Here is a 24,309-nt window from a genome sequence, read left to right as displayed (position 1 = left end):
TAGACATCTGTGATGCAGGAAGTGTCAGCAAATTTTTATTTTAAATCTGTTAGTCAAAGATGCAGAAGCTGTGAGTTAGTCTGTGCTGTCACACTTAAAATAATAAACAGTAAAATATAAATCCGGTAGACAAATATAAATATCCCTCTTTCTAACTTACAGCACAGATATAAAATTACATTTCAGTGAAATCTGTACAGTCCCAATAATCTCATACTGGACTGTCTCCAGAAAGAGACTGCAGAATGAGAACTGTGCTTGGTTCTGAGGATTTATTATTCCTCTTGAATTTTGTAAATGCATCATACAAGAGAAATTATTTCCTTAATTAATAAAAGCATGACATTCTGAAGTGAATACTTTTCTAATCAGTCCTTGCTCTAAAATTGTGCCCTGATTTTATACTAATGAGGGACTCACAAAAAGTTAGAGGGCTCTCACAACCTTCTTGCTAGCTGTGACATTCTTCATATTAGAGGTACGAATAGTATTTACCCATTGCCCTAACATTTCTCCCATCTCCACCCCCACCCTAACATTCAACTCTCACCATCTGTGTGGAATATTTTAGTGGCATGCACTCATTCTTCTACTTAACCCTCCTCTCTCTAGCTGGAAATGCATAACTAAGCCATAGCTTTATGTTTAAAACCCAGGGGCATTAACCTCCCGCTTTGCTTTTGCCTCTGTTTTTTGTTGTGCTGTTTCCTGGTTGTTTTCTTTGGACTTAGTAGATATCATTTCACATTAGGCTTTTTCTTTCTTTCCTCTTCTTCCTTTACTTTTTTTCTTTCTTTTTTCAATCTTGCCTACATTAAGAGGAGACACTTCAAAGTAACTTTTTAAAAATATGAACTCAGCTGTGTCAAACATTCCATTTTATGATTATAAGGACTGAATTATGCCATGAGTTTTATGACCTTGCCAGCGTCGACACAGGACATAACAGTCAGCTAAACACAGGGGATCTTTGCATGTTGTTTTGGTATCAGGCCACGCCCCCTCCTTCTATCCTCTTATCTTGGTAAATATTACTGTGCATTTAAAATAGGTAATTCTGTTTGCCTAGGGAGCGTGAGAATGGAATAGAGAATCACTCTTAAATATCATTGTAGTATTAGTATTTGATTCACTTTGAACATTTTGTTTACCTTGAAATGCAAAATTACTCTAAAATAGACATAGCTAACTTTACATTCACTCATGGAGAAAGCTAATTCTGCAGTCTTTGAGTAAATTCAACTTCTAGCCACTGCAGAGGAATGTTATAATGGAAAGTCTTATCACAGATTCTATTAAAAGCAGATTTAATGTATATAAATTTAATTATCTGGGAATCTTACAGTCTTAACTCACACAGCAAATGTGTAGAACAGCTTTTGAATGTTTATCAGACATTACTGTTTTTCTTTCAGAAGAGTTTATTCCATAAGCACTGCAGCTGTGGAGTATTATATGAGCCTATTTTATGCTCTGTAGATGCAATCTAGAATTTTCCATTGGGGACACAGGGCAGTTTCTGATTCCTGTTTCAGATATTGAAATCTTAGGTGTGAGACATCAAATATATATTTCAGAAATTAGTAAGTTGTTAATTTATACAGAAATTTATGATGCCTAAATAGCCTATGCCTGGCTTTCCAGTTTCTGAGAAAGGTAGATTTTTTTGTTTTTTCTTTTTTCATTGTAAGTATAGAATTGGGTACATAGACACTTCGTAGCACTCATCACGTGTGTTTCCGCATAGAGACGGGGAACGGTGTTAGTGCCTATGCATGCCGATTTTAGGACAGGAAGGAATAGATAAGACTGTACTTAGACAAAATGATGGACATATCAGGGGACATTCCTGAGAGCTTTCCAATGAGCTGCTAAGTTAGAGTACAGCATGTTTAAGAGCAGCAGCTTTTGAATATGCTCTGAGTGTATAAGGAAAATAATTCCTTACTAATTACAAGTGCTGGTACCAAATCAGAGAAGATATAAAACTTTACTCTGTTGAAACATTATATTTTTTTAATTAGAGCATTTGAGCAATAATTTTATATTTTAGTTTAAGACAAATACAGCCAAGTCTCAATTATCCATATAATGGGAGACAAGGGTGGCATTTAGAATTTGCAAACCATAGTAAGCCCAAATCTGATTTTAGCCATCATTGCCAACCCTCTGTGCCAATGAAGAGCACAACCAGCTTGAATCAAGCAAAATGCAGCTCTGTTTCAAGACCTCATTCTCTGAGATAGGAAAACATGATACAGTGTAGAGCCATCGTCCAGCGGAGAGGGAAAATAACATTCTTTAAGAAACTCTCTGCACTAGCCAGGCACGGTGGTGCATGCCCATAGTTCTTGCTACTCAGGATGCTGAGATGGAAAGCTCTCTTGAGCCCAGCAGTTCAAGTTCGGCCTGGGAGGCATATGGAGACCCCATCTGTAAAAAAGGAAAAAGGCAGCCGTGGTGGCTTATGCCTATAATCCCAGCACTTCGAGAGGCTGAAGCAGGAGAATCACTTGAGCCCAGGAGTTTGAGATCAGGCTGAGCAACATGGGGAAACCCCATCTCTACAAAAAATACAAAAATTAGCCAGGTATGGTTGTGTGTGCTTATAGTCCTGGCTACTTGGGAGGCCAAGGTGGGAGGATCACTTTGAGCCCAGGAGGTGGAGGCTGCAGTAAGCCACTACACTCCAGCCTGGGTGACTAGAGTGAAACCTTGTCTCAAAAAGAACAACAACAACAACAACAAAAGACAGGAAAGAAACTCATTGCACTATAGCAGGAGTTTCTATTGCTCACTTCAGTCTTAGAGTTGGGGCAAGAATACCTACAGAATACTTAGCTAATTTTTACTTTGATTTTGCCATGTAAAAATAGTTGGTAACTGACTAGCATCAACTCCATGCTTTAATAGATCTATTAGATCTATTGGTTAAATTGTTGTACTGTATCTAATTTATCTCCCTAAAAAAAGAGACATGAGGCCAGAAAGAAAAAAAGATGAATGAACTCTATTCCAACCACACTGTGATGAATATTTGAGAATTGGCTGGAATAATCATGGTGGTGTGGATGGGTGGGTAGGGAGTGGGGGGTCAGGGATTATAATGGTTCATTGACAGTTGGATTTGAGAAGACCTCTCTGGAAGATAAAATAATATATAACTACATGTAATAATTTTTGAAATTATTTATTTTGAATATATGCATAGGAACACTTTTTATCATTGCCCCTGAGGATTAGATAAAATATTGGGTCTTTGTTATAAGGAAGACTTGTTTTTCCTTGCAAAAGTGCTTAAAAACACATCTTCCTATGTGGAAATGTTAGTTGCTTTGCTTTGTAAAAACTACGATATTTCACCTAAATTTTTATTTGCATTGTCTTCTTAATCTAGAATAAAATATACTCAATATAAAATGGCACTGGATTTTCTTTGATGCAAAAATCACATGTCAAAGATATCTGCCAAGCTGCTTTGTGACAAAGAAAAGGCTCAAATAAAAATGGCAGCTGTAGTTTTTAAAATGTAAATTTCAGCAGGAAGCATTTTACTGGTTCTGTATTTTAGAGCTGAAAAGGGCAAGTGATTAGATGATTACCTAGTGGTGTAGATAAGCTTGCCATAGTGATTCTGGCCTAAAGGGAACACAGTCCCTTAACTGAGCTATGCTATTTTTACTGCAATCAATTCTCCCACTTGGAATGACATTATTTTAACTTTCAGTCTCACTCCCAGGAGCCTGAGTCCAACCCCATCCAGCCCAGGCAGTCCTTGTAGTCCTCTCTTGGCCTTTCACTTTTGGAGGTAAGCATGCTCCAGGGCCTGCCCAGGGCTGCTTTGTCTTTCTGTTGCCCCATTTCCCACCACCAGCATTTGATTACTTCAGACTCTGCAATCCACAATCCACAGGGTGAGGAAACTGGTTGACTTGTTTACTTGGTGACTTACTTGATCACTTACTCTATTTAGCATATTTACTCATATTTCACTTGGTGTCTCTTGACTCATTGTTCAATGTGTGTGTATATGTGACAGGTTTTCATTTTGCTTTCTTAGGAAATGATCTGCACTGAATTCTGTAAGTTTTGATCAATATAAAGATATAATTTATTGGTTTCTAGAAAACATTTCCTAATTCCTGTGAGAGTATTATAATACCTGTTGCCTCAAACTATTTTATACAATATTATTTACAGGATAATGTATTTAAATTGTCTAAAGTGTTAATATTTTTTAAATCATTTTTTAGAACTCCAAGGTATATACTCCTACCCCCTCACTCATAGGCTGATTATATTCACTCTTCTCTGTTTGTTAGAGAAATATCCCCAAGGAACTCTTACATTTTAGCATAGTTTGTTACAAGAATACACGATAGAAAATACTGCTACTATAGTATCTATGGTATGTATATTCTAATAGACTTTTCATGAATTCGCTATTTATGGATATAGTGAATCTTCCTGTATCTAATCGGAAGACACACATAGTGTACCCAGCATCCCTTTCCCCTTTTTAAAAATCCTAATCCTATGGGGCTGGGCACGGTGGCTCATGCCTGTAATCCCAGCACTTTGGGAGGTCGAGGCGGGCAGATCACGAGGTCAGGAGATTGAGACCATCCTGGCTAACACGGTGAAACCCCGTCTCTATTAAACATACAAAAAATTAGCCGGGCGTGGTGGCAGGCGCCTTAGTCCCAGCTACCCCATGGGAGGCTGAGGCAGGAGAATGGCGTGAACCCGGGAGGCGGAGCTTGCAGTGAGCTGAGATCTGGCCACTGCACTCCAGCCTGGGCGAAAGAGTAAGACTCCGTCTCAAAAAAGAAAAAATCCTATGGAAGAAAGTAGAATCAAATTATTCGTTGATGCAAAGGGCAACTTAAATTTTTTTATGAATTTTTTTATTTCATAAACGCAAATGAATGACGAATTTGCCACTTATGGCCACTTGCTTAAAAATATTAACTTACAAGCTTTAGATGATATCAGTGGGACAATTTAACAAATTTGTTTCTTTCATTTTTCTAAAGTAAGGCCGAACTGAAATCTGCAAAGAATAATCGACTAGGGAAACAAATTAATGACTTGGAACTTTAGTTCTACTCTTCTGCTGATGGGATTATACTTATTATTGTAAAAGTGACTTTCAACATGAGAGTTTTGTGTAATAGCTTTTATACAGCATCCTCTGAATTTAATAGGTCCTAAAACATAAGAGTAGTTTTTTTTTTTGCTTTTTTTTTTTTTTTTTCCTATCTGGAGAATTCCTTTGCTCTTCTAATGTGTCCATTTTGGTTATCCAACTGCAAGAAATTGAACTGTGTCCTGAGCTTTTTTTCTTTAGTGTAATATGTTTTCATTAAATACAATGCTCGTATTTCCTTTTCTTTATTCTTCCTAAAGTCAATAGGCTATTCAATATGAAGATGGCATCATTAGTAGAAGAGAAAAGAGAATTAGATTCAGCGCTAAGGTAGTGAAGAGGAGGATGAGGTTCTGAAGAGTGTTTTGGGGAAAAAGTTTTAGGGAACTGGTTGTGTTTGAGCTGGACCTTGAAAAATCTTGGAGGTTCAGTGGGGAGGGATTGGTGGGGGCAGGGGGGCGGTGAAGGATAAAACCAGACAGAGAAAAAAAAATCTAGGATGTAAGAAAGCATAGTATATGGTAGAAATAATGTGTGTCACTAGGACATAGGATAGGTGAAATAGAAGAAAAGTTTGGAACTGTATGGAGATTGATATAAACTTGAAAATTAATTTGGGGGCATGCATGCTATGTAAGGCCTTGAATACTAAAGCTAAAAAGTTTGACTTTCATTTTGTAAGTGTTCAGGAGTCAGAAGATGTTTTGAATAAGGAAATGACCAATCTGAGTTCAAACTGAGGAAACGTACCTTATCAATATTAAGAATAGATTGTATGTTAGGCAGAAACTCCAATGAGGATGCTAGTACAATCTATAATAAGTAACAGGTCTGGGATTAGGACAATTGCAATAAAGTAAATTAAAATTTGCGAAGTTCTTTATAGTTGGCCAACTGGTTTTATGTACATGGTTTCATTCCATTTAATCCACCCAACACGACGTGAGACAGAAATGAATATTGCCTTTGATTACAGATGAAAATGCTAACACATACAGAGATTAAATAGTAGCCTAGGACTGAAAATGAAGTCTCAGATCTTTCCACTGTCACTAACTTAAGACATACACATGTTGCTCTGAGATCATTTATATTGAGTTTTAATTATCTGGTTTAGGTAGACCTTGTGACCTTCTTTAGTCATTTTTATTTCCCCAGTGCCTCACTCTGTATATGGAATGTACTAAGTGTTTGAAAAAATGCTTATTAAAGAATGAATAAATGAGTGAATAAGAAATAGAAGATGTATTAGTTACAGTGCTGCTAATATACCAGCCACCAAATAAATATACAATGGCTCAAATACAATGGAATTGCATTGTTCACTCATAGATGAAGGGTTTGCGGGAGGATCTGCTCCACAGAGTCATTAAGGGATCCAGGGGGATCTTTAACCCATGGCCTTCAAGGATGCCTTGGGCATCAACATTTAGCTGGTGGAAAGGGAAAGAGCATGGAGGGTGGTGCACTGACAGACCTGAAGGTGTCACACATCACTTCCATTCACATTTCATGGCCTAGAAGGTGGTATTCTGACTGTATCTAACAATAGGGAAGCCTGGGAAATATGGCTTGCTGGTGCCCAGGAAAAGGAGGAAATAAGTTTGGTTAAATAGTTAGCAATCTTTGTTGTAGAAGTTGATGAAATAAAGGTGCCCCATAGCAGGTGTTCGGTAGATAATTTTCGATGAGTGACTTACTTACACTGCAATTTCTAGCATTAGTGTCTTGAACCCCAAAAAACAGAGTTGGTGAGGGAGGAAAATGTAATGATGAGTCTGGTCATAAACACAGTGAGAAAGTTGTAGGTAGAGATATCTGGTTAGCAGCTTGGAATTGGGTATCTCTGATAGTGTGCCCCAAAATGATGGTCTAATATTATAAATTGCAAGACTCCAAATATGTTCATGCTGTTACCACAAAAAAAGCATGTTTTGTATCCCTGCACAGACTTTGTTTTCCTACCATTGATTGTGATGGGTCAGATTTGTTCTTTATTCCTTTTTCATGAGTTGGGGCTTAAAGGTCTAGGACAGAGTTGTGGTGGTGAGTATCACAGTGTCTGTGCCCTTTTGAGGTGCTGACACACAGAGTTTCTAAATATGACAATGGAAGATTCTATTCTTTTCATAGTAAAACCCTGGAGGCAGGCTGTACAGAGACATGAGTCAGCTCTCCATCTCCAGCGGAACTCCAGGGGCTTCTCCAGGCCAGGCTTCCTGAAGGTTGGCCAGAAATAAGACATCTGCAGCTTCTAGGACAGCTCAGTTGCTAAATAGGACTTACGTTTTGTTTAGTATGTCTGGGTAATAAGACCTTGCACTGCCGTATGGAGGTTATGGTAAGACAAATTTGGGCTCAGTGTGAAGGAAAGAATTTTCTAAGGAAGATTTCTGAACTTTTAATGGGCTGCCTCATCAGACCATCAGGAAGGCCAGGCACCCAGTGAGCTGGAAAGATGCAGACTGTATTCCTGTACTGAGCAGAGGATTAGACTACGTTATTCTCAAAAGCTCTTCCATCTTGAAAATCTCACACTCCTTAAAAAAAAAAAAAAAAAAAGAAAAAAAATCTTCCATCAGGGCTGGAGAAATAGGCAAAATACACACTTTGTCTACAAACTAAATATATATATATGGCCCTAAATATCAGTTTATTAGTTACCAGTGTGACAGAGAGCATCTTCAAGACCTTAAGTGGAATTTATGTACAACTTTGCTTTCCTCCTTCTGAGGCAACCATAACCACTCAGAATTTCTCATGACCCCCAGTACTTAATAAATTGGCTACCACTTAGGAGCTGTTTGTATAATGGTGACATCAGTGCCTCCTGAGTAATATAGATGTGACTTGTGCCAGCTCCTAATCTGGACTGTGATTAGATAGCAAGATTCCAGAAGAAGCTATCTCATTTCACATTCTCAGTGCCTTTCTTGGCACCGAGCACGCCTTGCCATCAATAGGGACCCAGTAAGTAGCTGTAGGCTGGAACACCATTACTCAGTGGCCAAGTTTCTATTATGCCGTAGTGATGTTCTTTTGTACTTCTGCTTCATCCCCCAACATCTTCCTGGATGATAACCACTCAAGAGCCTGCTGGCTGCATGTCCTGTGTTCCTTGTATTTTACTTCTTCCATCTTTTTCTTTGCATCTCCCTTTGGTTTCTGGAGTCTCAGAGTCGTAAACACACAGTCAGCTATGCCAGAGTTGGCAGTAGAGAAGGTATGCTGTTTCTTCTCCTTCCATCTCCCAAATCTCTCTCTCCCTGTTTCAGCTGTGACTGAAAACACACATGCCATGCTGCTGGTAGGATATAGTACTACTTCCAGAGAAGAATATTATCACTGTGCCATCAACTCCACAAGGACAACCATTTTTGTCTACTTTTTCACACATATATCCACAAAACCTAAAATAGTTCTTGACATACATAGAAGAGGCTCCATAAATATATATTGATTTAATGAATGAATGTATTATTCCCTGGGACTCAAGCCTGTTCTGATGTTTTCACCTGTGCTTAAACATGAGATCGAGTTATATAGTAGGTATGTTTTGAGAGCAGTGCTGGCACCTTGAGAGAAAGGGCTTATTTTTTATTCTTCTATAAATAGTAAGTTATAGCCATCAAAATGTAAAAACTGTGTATATATCAATTATCTAGGACAAAGTAGAAAGTCATTGTTAATTAAAGTTAGACCCCAGCTTATATTAACAGATATGCCTAGCTATGGTGAGGGACAGAGAAAATGATACGGAAGTCATGGCAGATTACACACGGAAGAGGATAAGTCACTTTAAGGAAGAGTAGTAGAATGTAAGCTCTGGAGGGCAAGGCCTGTCTGTCTTACATATTGCTGTCTCCCTAGCCCATGTAGCATAATGTGGTACTAAATAACTAGGTACTAAATAAATTATTTAGTTGTCATTAAATGTGCTTTGAAGCAATAAGAGAGTTGTGAATTGGGGGCTGCTTTTAAAAACCCGAAGCCCTTCAGTGAGTCTGTGTTCCTTTGCAGCCACATTCTGTCTGTGGCTGGGTCCCTGCGGCACCTTTTAGAGCTGCCGTTCTCCATTTCAGCATAGACCCCACCTAGCTGGCTTCATTCATTCACAGTATCTGAAGTGGCCCTGGAGATACTTGAGTTTGAGCCTTCACAGACTAGGAGTCATAGTGCCTGAGTCTTGGTCACAGACCTCATCACATATAAGCTTTGTGACCTTGGGCAAGTGTTAAACTTCTTGAACGTTCATTGTCTTTATCTATGAATCCCCTACCTCGTTGGCAATGTAAGAACAGTAGCTTATAGGGTTTTAGTGCAATAACTTTTTGTGAGCAAGAATGGAGCACATGGTGGTCCTAAGAGTGATGGGCAGGAAAAGTAGACAGCACCTTAACAGGGAGGGCATCCAGCGTAATTCTCACCTAGTCCCATTTTGCCAAGAGCTGGCCTATTTGTCCTGTTGCTGCTTGGAAAGGTTACTGGGTATCCATGGCTGCCTGAATCCCCCTCACTTCACTTGTTGCCATGGTGAGGGGCAGACATCATAGGCATTTACCAAACACATGGCAGTATGTTGTGATTTTGTGTCTCCTTTTCACAGGGAACCTGTAAGACTGGGAAAGTCACCTGACGGCTAAACCACTAAACCCTTTTAGTTTCTTTCGCTTTTTACAATGAGAGGGCCCATTTGTCTTTTTTATTCTATTTTTCCCCCTTTCACTTTGTGGAGAACATTGAAAAAATCTGAAGATGCTCGTACCAGATGGTAATTTCTTTGTACTCTACAGACACCAGTTCCTGTGCTTTTGTGAATGTGATGGTTTAATGAATTCCCAGAATTTTATTTCTGAATTGTCATATAGGATCAAATCTGTGTCATGCAGGCACTCTTAGGAATGGCTCAGCCAAGCAGAGATGAGCCTGATTATGAACACGGTGCCAGCCCTGTGGGTGTGGGGCTGGGGAGAGATGAGGAAGATTGGCAGTCTCAGCTGTCACTGGGGTGGTGTGGACAGGCCACTTAGCACGTCCCTCCACCCTACCCTTGCTGGTTTCTGCCAGTGCCACCACCTGGAGGCTTCCCTTGCTTAGTAAGAAAGAGAATGTGTGTGCGGTGCTCCAGAGGAGGACAGGGTGGGGTAGGAGACTTCAGGTGGGTAGCAGTAATGGGGAAGGGCAAGCATAGTAAACTTACTGCAGAAAGGTTATTTCCTTTGATTTTTCTGAAATATAGTATTTTTAAAATGGATATTATAAGCTCATCTTCTGTAAACTTGCAGAACCTAGGGGATGAAGTCTTGTGAGGTCAGATGGCAAGCAGAGCTTTTAGGTCCATGGGGTCTTGGCACAGCTGAGTCCCTGCAGCGCCTTCACTCATCCATGTGTAGACACCTACATGTTCCAGGCCCAGACAGCCATTCCAGGGCCATGTTGTTTGTCATGATGGTTTGTGTTTTTTCTCTATGCACTCACCTTTTCACATTAACTTTTCTGTTTTGTCTACTGACTTGAGTTAAAGGCACAAATTACTAAGCTAGATATTTGCATGTGCAGCGGCTTAGTGTCCAGCATTGATGGGAACTTGCTACATGCCTGGCACTGTTCTTAGTGCTGCACGTATGTTAACTCACACAGTTTTCACCCTGTGGCTGGGAGGCAGGTACTGTCTTCATTTTACAGATGTGAAAACTAAGACACAGAGACAGATTTATCTATGGAGCCCACACATCTCAATTTGCCCAGATGCGGATTGATGTATGCCTTTTTTTCCAGTGTGATGCTCAAAAGCACTCCCCTTTCACTTTCAAAACCTCCATGTTTGACCAACAGATTATGCCCTCTTCCCAATATCTAGAAAGTGACCTGGTCTGGTTCTAGCTCAAGCATCTGGTTGGAGAGCCTGTGCCTCTATTTCTTCGGGACTTCAATTTGTGGTCATTTTCATTTGCATTCACAGTGTAAGATTCCATTTACTGGCAGGTGGATTTGTTACTGTGTCTGGAGCTTTCTTGCTTGGTTCCCTAGATGTTTTAGTCCTCTGTTAAGAGTGCATTCATGGGTATGAGGAGCATGTTTTGACTTGTGGAGCCCGATATTACTTTTTTAAAATTTTGTTTCAGACAGAGCCTAGGTGATGCAAAAAAAGGTTAAATTGGGTTTGCTTTGGAAATCAGGCCGTGGGCCCCAGCAACTCCAGTCTGAGCAGCCTGTGCCTTGTTCCCTCAGCTTGGGCCAGCCTGCTACTTCCCTGGGGGTGACAGTGTTCTCACCATTGCGGTGTTATTCAGAGGGCTCTGGGAGCCCTTTTAGGAAACCAGCCTCTTCAGGCCTGAGTAAGGATTCCTCACCCCGTTTGCAAGGAGCCCGGACACTTCCTTGATACCATCCACTCTTAAACATTTCTTTGGGCCTCACAGCTCAAGATGATTAATTACTGTGTAGTCTTTTCTGGGCCAAATATTGTGACTACTTTACTTAAGTAACTTATTAAATTTTTGTTTTTGAACATATTGAAATTATCCTATGGAGGCTTAACAGTTATCTTTTTTTAGTAGATCTTCTTGAGGTGAATAAAAATTTACTTTGGTGTGTGTGGGTGCATGTACATGTGTGTGTTGGGGAAAGTTATATCCTATGTTCCATTTTGTTAAGGCATTTCTTTGTGACAGGAGAAAAACACATTTCACATCATTTTAAAAATCCTATTTCCAACATTTAAAATATGGATACAGCCATTAACACCCACCCTGTTGATATGAGAATTAAGTTGTGATGTTCTTGGAAAGCATAAGATGGTGATGATAATGTGAAACTCAGAGATGCCTCAGTAAAAGGAGTAATACAAATGCGAAAACTTTTTAAAAAGTCGTTTCTCCAGCAGTAACATAGATAATAATGCCTCTTGGAGGTGGTGTAAGAATTAACTAGGCAATGTATGTGAAATGTTCCAAGAAGAGTGTTCTGTTTTGTTATTATTAGTGTCATACCATTCTTGCAACCCAGCATTCAAAATGAACTATAAAACCCGACCTTTGTATCAAGGATGTTGCATATTCTAATTGAAGTGATAGTGAATGATGAGGTATTATGAAACTGGGAGAGCTGTACTAATAGTCTCGGATGAAAAAGACATGAGCTAAATTTCATGGATTCTTAGGCTTTTCTACTTATTTCTCTGACAATTTGCTTAGCTGAATCATTACTGGCTCCAGTTAATAAAACATTATGGAGATACCCCACATTGAGAAGAACATTTACTTTCTCACAGTGGTATTGTTTTTTTGTCTCCTCTTTATATAAAATACAAGTTTGGCTCAACTTTAATCAAGCTCTGAGTCAAAAGCCACCTGTGATTCTTCCCTTTTAAAAATCTTTGCAGTGTGCACATGTGTAGATTTGGGGGCATGTGCCATCATCCACTAGGAAGTCCTGTTGATTCTGCCTCCTCAATATGCGATGCTGACCACCTCTCCTATCCCACCTTAGTCTGAGCCGCTGCCGTTTATCCCTAGATTTGTGTAGTAGTAGCCTCCTAGCATGTCTTCCTGCTTTAGTTCAACCTTTGCCCTCCTATGATCAGTCTCCATCCAGCTCTCAGAGTGATTTTTGTGGGGTGTGAGGTGCTCCTGCTCAGAACCTTCCAGTGGATGCCCACTGTCTTCCGTGATCCGGCTTCCTGCCGTGTCTCACTCATTCCCTCTAGCCTCATTGGACTCTGCCTTTTCTTGAGCACTTCAAGCATGTTCCTGTGTCAGGGCTGATTATTCCCTGTTTCTAAAATACTCTCTTCCTACCCCTTCAACTTTTTTTTAAATCCCAAACCTGTTTTTAAAAAGTTGAAAAAATTGTACGACTATGTTCATCTTGATTCACCAGTTAACACTTGCCACATTTGCTCTTTCTCCCCTTCCTTCTCTCTTAGCCCCTAGATGTATTTAAACATTTTTTTCTCCTGGACCATTTGAGAGTAATTTGCGGACGTTCAGACACTTCACCCCTAAATACTTAAGCATGTATCTCCTAAGAATAAGTATATTCTCCTATATAACTATATTATTATTATGGCCTTAAAATTGAACATCATTATATGGGCTATGTCAGCTTTCTCCTGCTGTTTCAAAAAATGTATCTGTGAAAGTTTTTTTTATGTCAGAATCCAGTTAAAGATCATGTGTTCCATTGAGTTGTTGTATCTCTTTCTTTAGTCTCCTTCAATTGAGAAAGTTATACTGTCTTTCTTCTTCCCTCAGTACTAGACAACTTTTCTGTTGAATATCCCACAATTTCAGTTTATCTGATGGCTTTGTCATCTTTAGATTCAGGTTAAACATATTTGCCAAGAACAGGTGATGATGTGCTCCTCATAGCATCACACCAGGAAGTCCAAAAGCTGGTGTCTGCCAGATTTTCCCTTTATGGTGATTATGCCTTTACCTTATTAAGTAATCTCTGGGGTAAAATTTTTAGTCCATATGAATATACTCTTCACAACAAGATTTCACCCAGTGGTTTTTGCTTTCATTGATGACCTTGCTCAAATCATTTATTACATTGCTGTTTGTCACAGTTTTTTATTTCTATTAATTGGTGTTCTTCAGTTGAAGAATATTCCCTCCTGTCTCTCTCTTCATTTTTAGGAAGATTGACTCATACATTTTTCTATAGAATAAAATGGAAGACAAATACATATTTGATGTGTAATAATCTATAACCAGCATTCCTCTTTTTGTTGGTCAAGTTGTACTAAAATTCATCAGTGGGAAGCAGAAGCCCTTTAAGCTGGCTCCTGGGTCCTTTTAACATGATGCAATTAATCTTTGAGCACCTCCTCACTTTCTGGCACAGGATGTTCTAGCTGTCCAGAGCAGCTAAAGGAACACTGAAATGATACCTGAATGGCGCTCTCCTTCACTTCCTTAGCATCTGTAGTAAATGTTACTGTATCAAAGGCCTTCCCCGGCCACTCTATGAGAACACCATCACCATCTTTTGGACTGCTTCATGATGTTTCTTATAGCGAATATCTCACCTGATATATAACATTCATTCATTTGTTTATTTATCCTACCCAACTAGCATGAAACCTACAAATTACAAGGGATTTGCCTATTTTGGTTATCATTGAGTCCCTAGTATCTGGCACATAATGTGACCTCAACAACTACTTGTTATAGAAATGAATGAATGAATGAATTCATCCCCACCCTGAGCCTACATCAAGCTTTTCCAGATGAGCTGCCACTGCTTTTCTATTTCATGACACTGAGATGAATCAGACTGACTGCAAGGGGTTTACAGATGTTTGTCTGGAGTTCGTTGCAATTTTGCTTCTAGTAGTTTTCCTGCCTTTGGGTTCTGGTAGTATTCAGAAGTATTACTAACAACGCGTTACAAATGACACTCACTGCAAGGCACTTGTCAAGGACAGTGGAAACATTTTATGATGCATTTCCTTCGTCTCCAGCTTCTCTGAACAGAAGGTTTGGCCATTTTAGAAATAAAAAATGAAACACTTGACTATGTTAGAACTTTTTACCATGGAATCTAATGCTGGCTACTAAAAATTGAGTAGAGTAAGGGTTTTATTTTCTAAATGGAAAAAAATAACTATTTGTTCTGTACATAATACCTTGAAAGCTTTCATGGGATTTGCAAAGTATAAGAGTTGTTTCTTATTTTCAGAGAATTTCTATTCTAGCTGAGATGATAAGAATTAAGAGTATCGGTTGGGAATTGTGCATTAACACTTAATATAGCTGATGTATGTCATGGGCTGAATGGTGGCCCCAACGATATCAGGTTCTAACCTCTGAAACCTGTAAACATGACCTTACTTAAAGGAAAAAAGGAGTCTTTGCAGATGTGATTAATTTTAGGATTTTGAGATGGGGGGATTATCCTGGATTATCTCAATAGTTCCTAAATTCAATCATAAGTGCCCTTGTGAGAGAGGCCGAGGGGGATATGGCCCACAGAGAAGCCAGAAGATGCAAGGAGCAGATTCTCCCTGAGAGCCTCACAGGGAGCCTGGCCTATTGACATCTTGATTTCAGCCCTTTGACACTGATTTCAGATTTCTGGCCTCCAGACTGGGAGAATATATCTCTATTGTTTTAAGCCAACAAGTTTGCTGTCATTTGTTACAGCTGCTGCAGGAAACAAATGCAGTGGTAAACTGCATTCTCTTGTTTTTCCTGGGACCCCGAAATGACAAAGTGAGGACAGTGTGGTGGGCACTTTCGCGTTCATGTTACAGAAGAAGGAGCCCAGGGGTAAGGGAGCCCAGTGACTTAAACCAGCTTTTCCAACTCTGAGCCCAGTACGCCTTTCACTGTGGCCCCCTGCCTCCTCCTAGTGACTAGAACCAGTGCTCACAGAGTGCTCATCATGATAGTTTAAAAAAGACAGGCCACTGTGGCTGGAGAGATTAAGGACAAGTATGTGTAAGGTAGAAACACAAGGGCATCCTTAAAGGAGAAAAATATTGAGAGAGTCAGAACATGACCAGTCCTGCTTCCCACAGTCCAGGGATGTATTCCCTGTTTAAATGCTGTTTAGGCCGGGCACAGTGGCTCATGCCTGTAATCCCAGCACTTTGGGAGGCCGAAGCAGGTGGATCACCTGAGGTCAGGAGTTCAAGACCAGCCTGGCCAATATGGTGAAACCCCCTTCTCTACTAAAAATACAAAAATTAGCTGGGCTTGGTGGTGCATACCTGTAATTCCAGCTACTCGGGAGACTGAGGCACGAAAATTGCTTGAACCCAGGAGGCAGATGAGGTTGCAGTGAGCCAAGATTGCACCACTGCACTCCAGCCAGGGTGACAGAACTAGACTCCATCTAAAAAAAAAAATGGTGTTTAACTTTCCAGGTGTTGGATGCCTCTGAGCATTGTATCCATGTGTCTGTCTGTGCATGGAGAAGAGAATCCCTTGCCATGTAGTTGACAGCACATTTTAGCTTTACCTCATGGGATCATTGCCTCTGCTGTTGCCATGTGCATGTACCATGTACATGTGGGTAACACTAACATGAGACTCCAAGAAAAAGCCACGGGATGAACTGGATGGTTCCAGCCCTGCGAGGCATTACCCCTTTCTGGAATGCACTCAGATAGGCTCACTCCTTCTTCCTGGCAGCCATCAGAGTTCTCCTGCTGCAGGCCCTGCTGTGAACTGCGCCAGGCCTCTTGATCTGCACTGCTGCCACCTCTGCATATATGATTGGGCCTTCCTGTTCTCTAGTTTACTAAACAGTCATTTTGCTTCTGTGAGCCAAGCACAATACTGGGGAGATGAAGATTAAAAAGGATTCCATCCCTCCCCTCAGGGAGCTCTCGGACTTGTATGGGAAATAGGGAACTAGCTTGACTGAAGTGTGATAGCAGAAGTATGGAGACAGTAATCTCATGCTCTCCCTCTGCCCACCACTTTGGAGAAAAGAACAATGTGTTTAATGCACAGGTCTTTGCAGGCTCATCTGGGAACCAGGAGATAGAAGGGATTCCGTAGGCTGTGGCATTCAGGAGGGAGATCTGGACAATTAACATCCCCACAGTGTTGATCTGGAGATTTTGGTGTGATGATTATAATGTGTTATAATTCTTTACCCATGACCTTTATGAGACTTGTAAACTACCTGGGAGCCTTGATCCTGTGGGCTTCCTATTTAGCTCAGTTTGAGATTAAATAGAATATGGATAACTAAGTACCCTTTTTAACACTTTTAGTAGCCACTGACCCCTATTCTCAACTTCTTTGCATCTATCGTTTTCTATTGATGATGATTGGAAATATAAAAGGAACTAAATTGTATAGACATCATGTAGAGAGTGGCAGGCCAAGAGCTTTAAACCAAGCTACAGATCTCTGTGGCATTGGGGTGTAGGGTCAGCATCAGGGCTGATATAGAAAGTCTCACCTTCATGAATATGGGGATCCTTTCTATTATCAGACTTTTTTTTTTGAGACAGAGTTTTGTTCTTTTTGCCCAGACTGGAGTGCAATGGTGCGATCTTGGCTCACCGTAACTTCCGCCTCCTGGGTTCAAGCGATTCTTCTGCCCCAGCCTCCCTAGTAGCTGGGATTACAGGCATGCGCCACCACGCCTGGCTAATTTTGTATTTTTAGTAGAGATGGTGTTTCTCCATGTTTGTCAGGCAGGTCTCTTAACTCCCAACCTCAGGTGATCCACCCGCCTCAGTCTCCCAAAGTGCTGGGATTACAGGAGTGAGCCACCACGCCAGGCTATCAGACATTTTTAGAACACCCCACATGATCTCTTGATTGAGAAAGTAGAAAAAGCAGAAAATGACTGCAACCTCAGAGCATTTAGTTTTTTTATTGATCACAACAGCAGTTGTACACATTTGGGGGGAAAAGAAAACAAACCTCCTGCCCCTATGCATGATCTTGTTTATTCAGTTTATTGTCAGTGTTTAGACCCGTAAATCCCTCGTAATAGCTTCCTGGGCATGAGTCACTGTTCCTCACCTTGATGGTCCCCATCAAGTTCTGCTCTTGGGTTTACATTGGCTGTTGTTTCTTTCCAAAAGGAAAAAAGATTATATATGACTACAGTTAGAGAAATCAATGAAATGTCATTTGATTCTGTTAGTTTTTTGTGAAAACAGAATTGAAAGGCTTTGGCATAAAATGTAGTTTATTGTTTTGTCAGTTCTGTGTATAGGTTTGTGCATTCCAGTGACATCTTAGAAAATACTGGCAACTACACAGGATTTGAACTCAGAACCTAGAACCCAGTGATCATCCTGTCTCCAAAGGCAATTTTATTTCTATTCTCTGCTTCTTTGAAGCTTCAAAGTAGATTTTCTGTTTCAGCGTAAAATCAGCTGCCTAAGGTACTGTTGCTGTAAAAATCACACACATAAATTTTTATATTGATTGCTTATTTTGAAGCATTGTTTTGTTATATGCACAAGTTTATGAATTTGACTATGAATGAACATGAAAGAAGATATACTTTGAAATCATTGTGGTCACTTTAACACAGAACTAAAAACTAAAATCAGAAATCTTTCTAGTAAAGTAAAATGCACTCCTCTATTCTCCCCTTCACTTTCTGAATTTTACAGTTTTTTAAGTACATCCAAGGTTGGGTGAGTTGTAGTAATGAGAGTAGGGTTTACTAAAGGAAGTAAAGACCTAAAATGCTCCTATTCTAGTTATTCTGTGTTTTAAAATCAGTCTTTAGGAAGTCTTCTTAAAACATTTTGTAAGCTACGGCATATCAGCAAATATAACCCACTTTTGTTAGGTTGCTCTACTAATGCTGTGGGAAGGATACCAAGAAGAGAAGATGTTCTTCTTTTAGTTTTAAGTAACAATTTAGTTAAGTTAGACACCTGAAAAAATGTACAGAGCTATGAATGCTACATGAGTGGTACAACCAGAGGCCATGAGAATTTAGGATCAGGATTTAAACTGGACTGTGAAGGTTGATTCGGGGCTAAGTACATGGAAAGGAGGAGAGAAGATCACGGGATGAGCAGAAGGGTAGGAGTGAAAGGGATGATGTAGACATGTTCAAGGATGCTGGGTAAGCCAGCTTGCCTGAGAGCTTATATAAAGTCAGCATGAGGACAGGAGGGATTTTTGTGGAAGAGGAACATTGGGATTAGACTATAGTGTTTCACATGCTAGTTTGAGCTTTCTTTTTTCGGTGTAGGACATGTCTGGAGGTTTTTTAACTAGCAAAATAGAATAACATGGTAGCTTAGTAAGATTTCTGCATGGGAGAAATTTGGTCTGAATAGAGTAGAAGGAAAGTGCAGAAAAGGAATGATGAAGAGCTGAAGAAAGGCAGGCTTGAGAAGGGGAAGGAAGAATGGAAGCCATTGTGAAAGAAGAGTTGACAGGACCTGCTGAAGGATGGGAGGCTTTTTACGCAGATTGGGAGAATTGCTATATCTCAGAAAGAAGCAGGGATAACAATCCATTTTAAAGATAACAGTTTCACTTTTAGCTATGGTTAGTAATATCGAACCTAAAAATGATGGCACAGCAGCCAAGTAGAAAGGTCCAGCCTGCTGTTGGAGATGCACCCCAGGGAGAATGTTTGGAACTTCATATATAATGTAGATGAAGGTGTAGGAGGTGTCAACAGAGACACTGAGTCCTCTTTAAAATTGTGAGTAGCGGGGGCAGATGCTCGGCAAAATCCACCTTGCTTCTTGTTCCTGTGGTTTAGGTCTGGACTAAGAAAAAAAAATAGTCATTAGTTTGGGGAAGCATGTTCAGCTGCAACCTGCAACTGAGATTTCTTGAGTTCAGTTAACTAGAGAGTAAGCCTGGTGTTCTGCTTTGGAGAAACACCTGAATGGCCTTAAGGTTCAATTTGGGTTCACCCTCTAGATCCGCTAGAGATGCCCCAGAAGCTAGAGAATGATCCTTGGTTGTGGGGCAGGGACACATTTGTTTTTTCTTTCTACTACTAGGATTTGGCTACTGGAATTGAATGTCATTAATACATCAAACTGGCTGTCAAGAGACCAAATGAGCTTGCTTTTGAGGTCCTTTTCACACTCCATACACACTCCAGAAATTTCAGGCAATAATTTGTCCACCTTGCAGGTGCTCTACATATATTATTAGAAAATGTCATTGAACTTTGTGAGAAACAATGGTTATTGGAGCTCTTCCAGCCCTGTGGCTCACAGTCATTAAGTGTGTAATTCACATGTGTATAGAATACATTTAACTCAGAACTGTCTGCCTAATACGAGTACAGACAGTTGTTATGGATCTGACCAAATTTTGCAGAACAATTCTGAATGATGTAATCTTTAATTTGTCGAGGGAAAATCATTGTCAGGCACCAGTATTATTGCAAGATTTTTGGTGTGTAGAAGTTATCTGAGGAAGAATATATGCCTTCCTAACTTCAAGCTACTTGCTGGATGCAGAATTCTTTTTGGATATAAAGAAATGTTTTATCAGTTCTGAATAGCTGGGCTGGGGGAGTAGATGAAATTTACTGTCTCTTTCGGTGGCTGAGATGTACATATCTGGCCAGAGATAAGTCCCCCAAGGGTCAAGGATGGCCTGGTGAGTAGAGCCAGCTGCAGCCACAATGATAGATGCATGACAACGCCTCACACTTGGCTGTGTGTTCATCACTTATACCCACCTCCTTTGAAAAGGATTTAAGGTAGTTTACAATGGAAACATATATGAAATAAGTTAAAAAAGGATAAGCAAGACCTCAAACTCTAAGATACTTTTATGTGGCACTTGAGTAAGATAACTAATCTAATTGAGGTCTGAATTTAACTTAGTTTCTGCTAGTCAAAGCTAAAAGGGAAACAGGATTGATCCCACTGACTAAAGAAACCGTGTGTGGTTTTGGAGCTTTATGCCTTGTCCTCATGTGGAATTTTACAAGAAATCTTTCATGAAATGGCTGATGACCTCAATTCATCAGAAAGGGTGAAAATATATTGTAAACGAGTCCTTTTTAGTATGGTTCAACAAAGAAGGTTGTAAGTTCTGTATTTGTTGCAAGAATATTGCTTTCCAGCAATGATCTAATTCATCTAGGGCCAGAACTCAGAGATAATGTTTACATAGCATGTCTCTCTTTGCCTTTCAGTTATCACTCTTCTCCACCTAATTTCGATCATTTCCAAGGAATCTTCAGTTTTAGAATAAATGCTCTGGCTGGGCCTAGAAAGTGTAGGTATTCTGGGGCAGTCAAGAAGAGAGCCTTCTGCTTTTGACGTTGGCAAAGAGCCTGAGGACTGGCAGTAACAAGTCACCCCCTCTTACCCGAGGAAGTGAACTGCAGGGATGTTTGCTGATCAGGACATTTTTTTTTCTCATGAAAGAATAAAGACTATGCTAAAGAAAAAATAGTGCTGGACTGAGACTCCAAAGCTCTGCACAGTGGAGTATGGGAGAGATCATTTGGGCATAGAAATTTTAAAGTCATAAGTTTGTAACTGTGTACCTTTTCCATTTACCTCATAATATGGTAAAACATGTGACTTTGAGTGGCATCACTTATTTTTAAGCCTCCAAGTGGGAATTTTTTGCAAAATGTTACCTGAAATAGCTGAATATATTGATTTGATGAATACAGCTATTTAATAATGTTTTTATTTATTGGAAATTATCAGCTCAAAATAGAAATTTGTTTTGGAAAGACATTGGACTATGCAGTCAATTATTCGTTTCTCTACTTTAGGAATGGCTAATAATAGATACTTTCTGACCACATCCACTCAGAACTTTGTGTTGAGAAAACTGTATAATCAATCAGCAGTATTTACTGCAGTGATGGAAGGATGGGGGTGGGGATGGCAGCACCTGTGCCAGGGATTTGCCAATGGAAATTGCATTCAGAAACTGGCAGAGTTGCATTGAATTTATTTTGTCAGAAATTGGCCAGAAGCTTCAGATGCTTCTAAAAACATCCTTAGTTTGTTGTTCTTGGAGAACATGAATTTCATAGCCCTATAAACAGATTTGGGTTTTTGAGAGAGAATGCAGACTAGGGCCAAGCTTATTTTTGCCCCATTTAAATTTGAGATTTCATTTTTCAAGAGAGGCTCTGACCCACTTTGATTCTGAGGGCTGTAAAGTAGTATTGCTTCTGGAGGAGCATTAAAAACTCAGTGTCTCTGCCAAGATCAATTGGCTCAGTAATTGTTAAGTGCTCTCTAATTTGAGGACACTTCTCACACACAAACTCTTGATTCTCATAAAAACCCAATGAGATCATTCTTACTCTTTGTTTATTTGAACTTTATCCCATGATTTTTTATTGTGTTTGAGGCAGCCATAAAGTGATTTGAGGCCTCAATTTTGTGGGAATAGGTAGAATAGGTAGAGTTGTTTGATGATGTTATTCTTATTTTAAAGATGAGGAAATCAGGATTTACAGAGAGAGATTAACTTGTCCGGAGTCTTACAAACTAGGAAGTGGCAAGGCCAGGATCCAGTCTGCTCCTGTATAATGGCCTTGCACATCTCAGCTTTCTGTAGGTGACATGTTCTTTTTTCCTTTTACATCATCGGCCTTATCCCATTCTGAAACATGAGCATCCTGTGTTTGAGAGTGTGTGCTTTCTTTTCACTTCTCCATTTTTCCTTACTTAGGGAGACTAAAGTTGATTCTAATAACAATTTGGTAAAGTGTCTCACTTGGCATGGAGGGTCACTTAGAGATGTAATATCGAGTGATCTGAATGTGTCTGGACACCATGACCTGCCTAACTAGGAAAATTATGTGATAAAAGAGTATTTATTTATTAAAGTGTGTATTTCTGAAGCCACCGTGACAATCTATTAGAATCTCCTGTTGGTAGTCAGGGAGAACTAGCACATCCTAAAAAAATGACATCAATAAAAAGCACTTAAAGAGCTGACATTAGAAACAAAACTCATGTTCCCCTTGAGAATGTCATATTGCAGCTTAAGCCCATACCCTGGGCTTCCTTGGCTTAGTAACAGCATCTTGCTTTGACAGCCTTTTGTTCTCCCTAGCTGATATTTTGGCGGTGGATATCAGCACATCAGTTAATGTGCTTTCCCTCCTGTAGGAACTGATTTGACTACAGTTATGTTACCTCATATTTTCTCCCTCATTAAAGTGCCTATTTGCAATTTGTTCGAAGGAGGTTGCCAGCCTGCAACCACTGTTGGAGCGTGGTGCCCTTTTACTGGTGATTAATTTGCACAACTATACAGGGTTCATTGTCTAGCTGGATTTAGTTTTCATATCAATCTGAATTACACTAAAATAGATATCAAGGAATGCTGCCCCATTCATCAAGAGAGTTATAGCTTTTATTGAGCACATAGCGTTTATATAGCATTTTTATTTAGGAAGCTAAGTGGTGAGTATTGCCTTGACTATGTAGCTGACTTCATTTCGTGGAGGTAGATACATGGTTTCAAGTTCCAACCCTTTGCTGCCACTGAGCTTTTCTTGTGCTCATCATACCTATATGTACCTTCTTCATTAGGAGGATATGAAATGTCAGAAGTAGTCAGTTTCTGCTCTAGGCAGCATTTGTGGGTGAGATCCCTGGTCAAACCAATGCATAGATTTAGTTCTGGAGACAATAGTTAATGTCACTTATTTCTGAGGAGGTGCTTTTCCATGATGACAGACGACCATACCTTAGCTTTGTTCCAGAATCTGTATGTGTGACTTTGGAGCTGATCATTTTCATGATTTTGATAGAAGCTAGAATTTGGGATTCTGCTTTAATGGTGAAGAGAAGGTTATTTTAGTATGCCTGGATCTCCCTCTGAGATATTTTAACCTACCATTTGCATGACACTTGCTTTAAGGGACTTGGGGCTATTTGTGTAGTATCTCTAAGTGCCAGTTTCCTCATCTGTATATTGGGGAAGTTCACATTAATCTTTCCATGTTGGAGGATCATTAAGTACCAGGCACAGGGGAAATGATTAGTAAATAGTTTCTACAAAACTGAGGGGGAGGGGAATGGGGAGGGATTAGAGGTATTTGCTTTTGTCATGTTGTGATTTGGTTATTTCCTTATGTAATGTTGTGATTTGTCGACAGAGGTTTTATGCCAGTGTTATGACTTTACACAAAGCCTTAGTAGAGGTGGAGCTCCTGAAGGAATACAAAGATGTAACCTATGACTTCAGATAGTGGAGTTTACAGAGTGAAATATTGTTCAATTCAAACAGAGGAGGACAGAGAAAGAAGTCCTGGACCATGCCTCACAAAGTCTTTTGGCTGACAGTGCTTAGTGGTAACACAGAGGAGGCACTGTATTCATTCACACAATCTTCATTTCAGCAAGTGTTTTTGAGAAGCTACCACCAGCCAGGCTGTGTTCTAGGCTTTAGGGATACGGTGACAGACAGGATAGAGAAAGCTCTCATGGAGCTTATATCCCAGTGGGGTGCAGGGATTTGGAGAAGAGGATGTAACATAAACCAGAAAAACACTGGAGGAGTGACAAGTGAGCTGCAGAGAAGTAAAACAGGGGAGTCCATGGCTTCTTTCTTCCTGAAGGAGTGGCATGCGAGCTGGAACTAAATGACCAGAAGGCAACAGCCATGAGAAAACCAAAGCAAAAGCCTCCCAAGTAAAGAGGCCACCCAGGGCAGAAGCAAGCTAAAGAAGAGTGGTGTGGCACAGGGCACACATGT

General features: G+C 40.0%; 1 protein-coding gene across 14 annotated transcripts in view; it reads left to right on the top strand.

Annotated features, from left to right (window-relative positions):
* MAST4 (microtubule associated serine/threonine kinase family member 4) overlaps positions 1–24,309 on the top strand; it is a 569,247-nt gene that overhangs the window by 359,561 nt on the left and 185,377 nt on the right. For 3 of the 14 annotated variants that reach the window (XM_055367637.2, XM_063700708.1, XM_055367640.2), the window contains one exon: positions 3,728–3,808. The exons of the other annotated variants lie outside the window; for them this stretch is intronic. In XM_055367637.2, the coding sequence (XP_055223612.1) occupies positions 3,728–3,808 (81 nt within the window). The remainder of the gene's footprint in view (positions 1–3,727; positions 3,809–24,309) is intronic. 14 annotated transcript variants of the gene reach the window in all.

This window comes from Gorilla gorilla, chromosome 19, assembly GCF_029281585.2.
Source record: "Gorilla gorilla gorilla isolate KB3781 chromosome 19, NHGRI_mGorGor1-v2.1_pri, whole genome shotgun sequence".
Taxonomy (NCBI): domain Eukaryota; kingdom Metazoa; phylum Chordata; class Mammalia; order Primates; family Hominidae; genus Gorilla; species Gorilla gorilla.
This window is presented reverse-complemented; position numbering and strand designations above follow the sequence as displayed.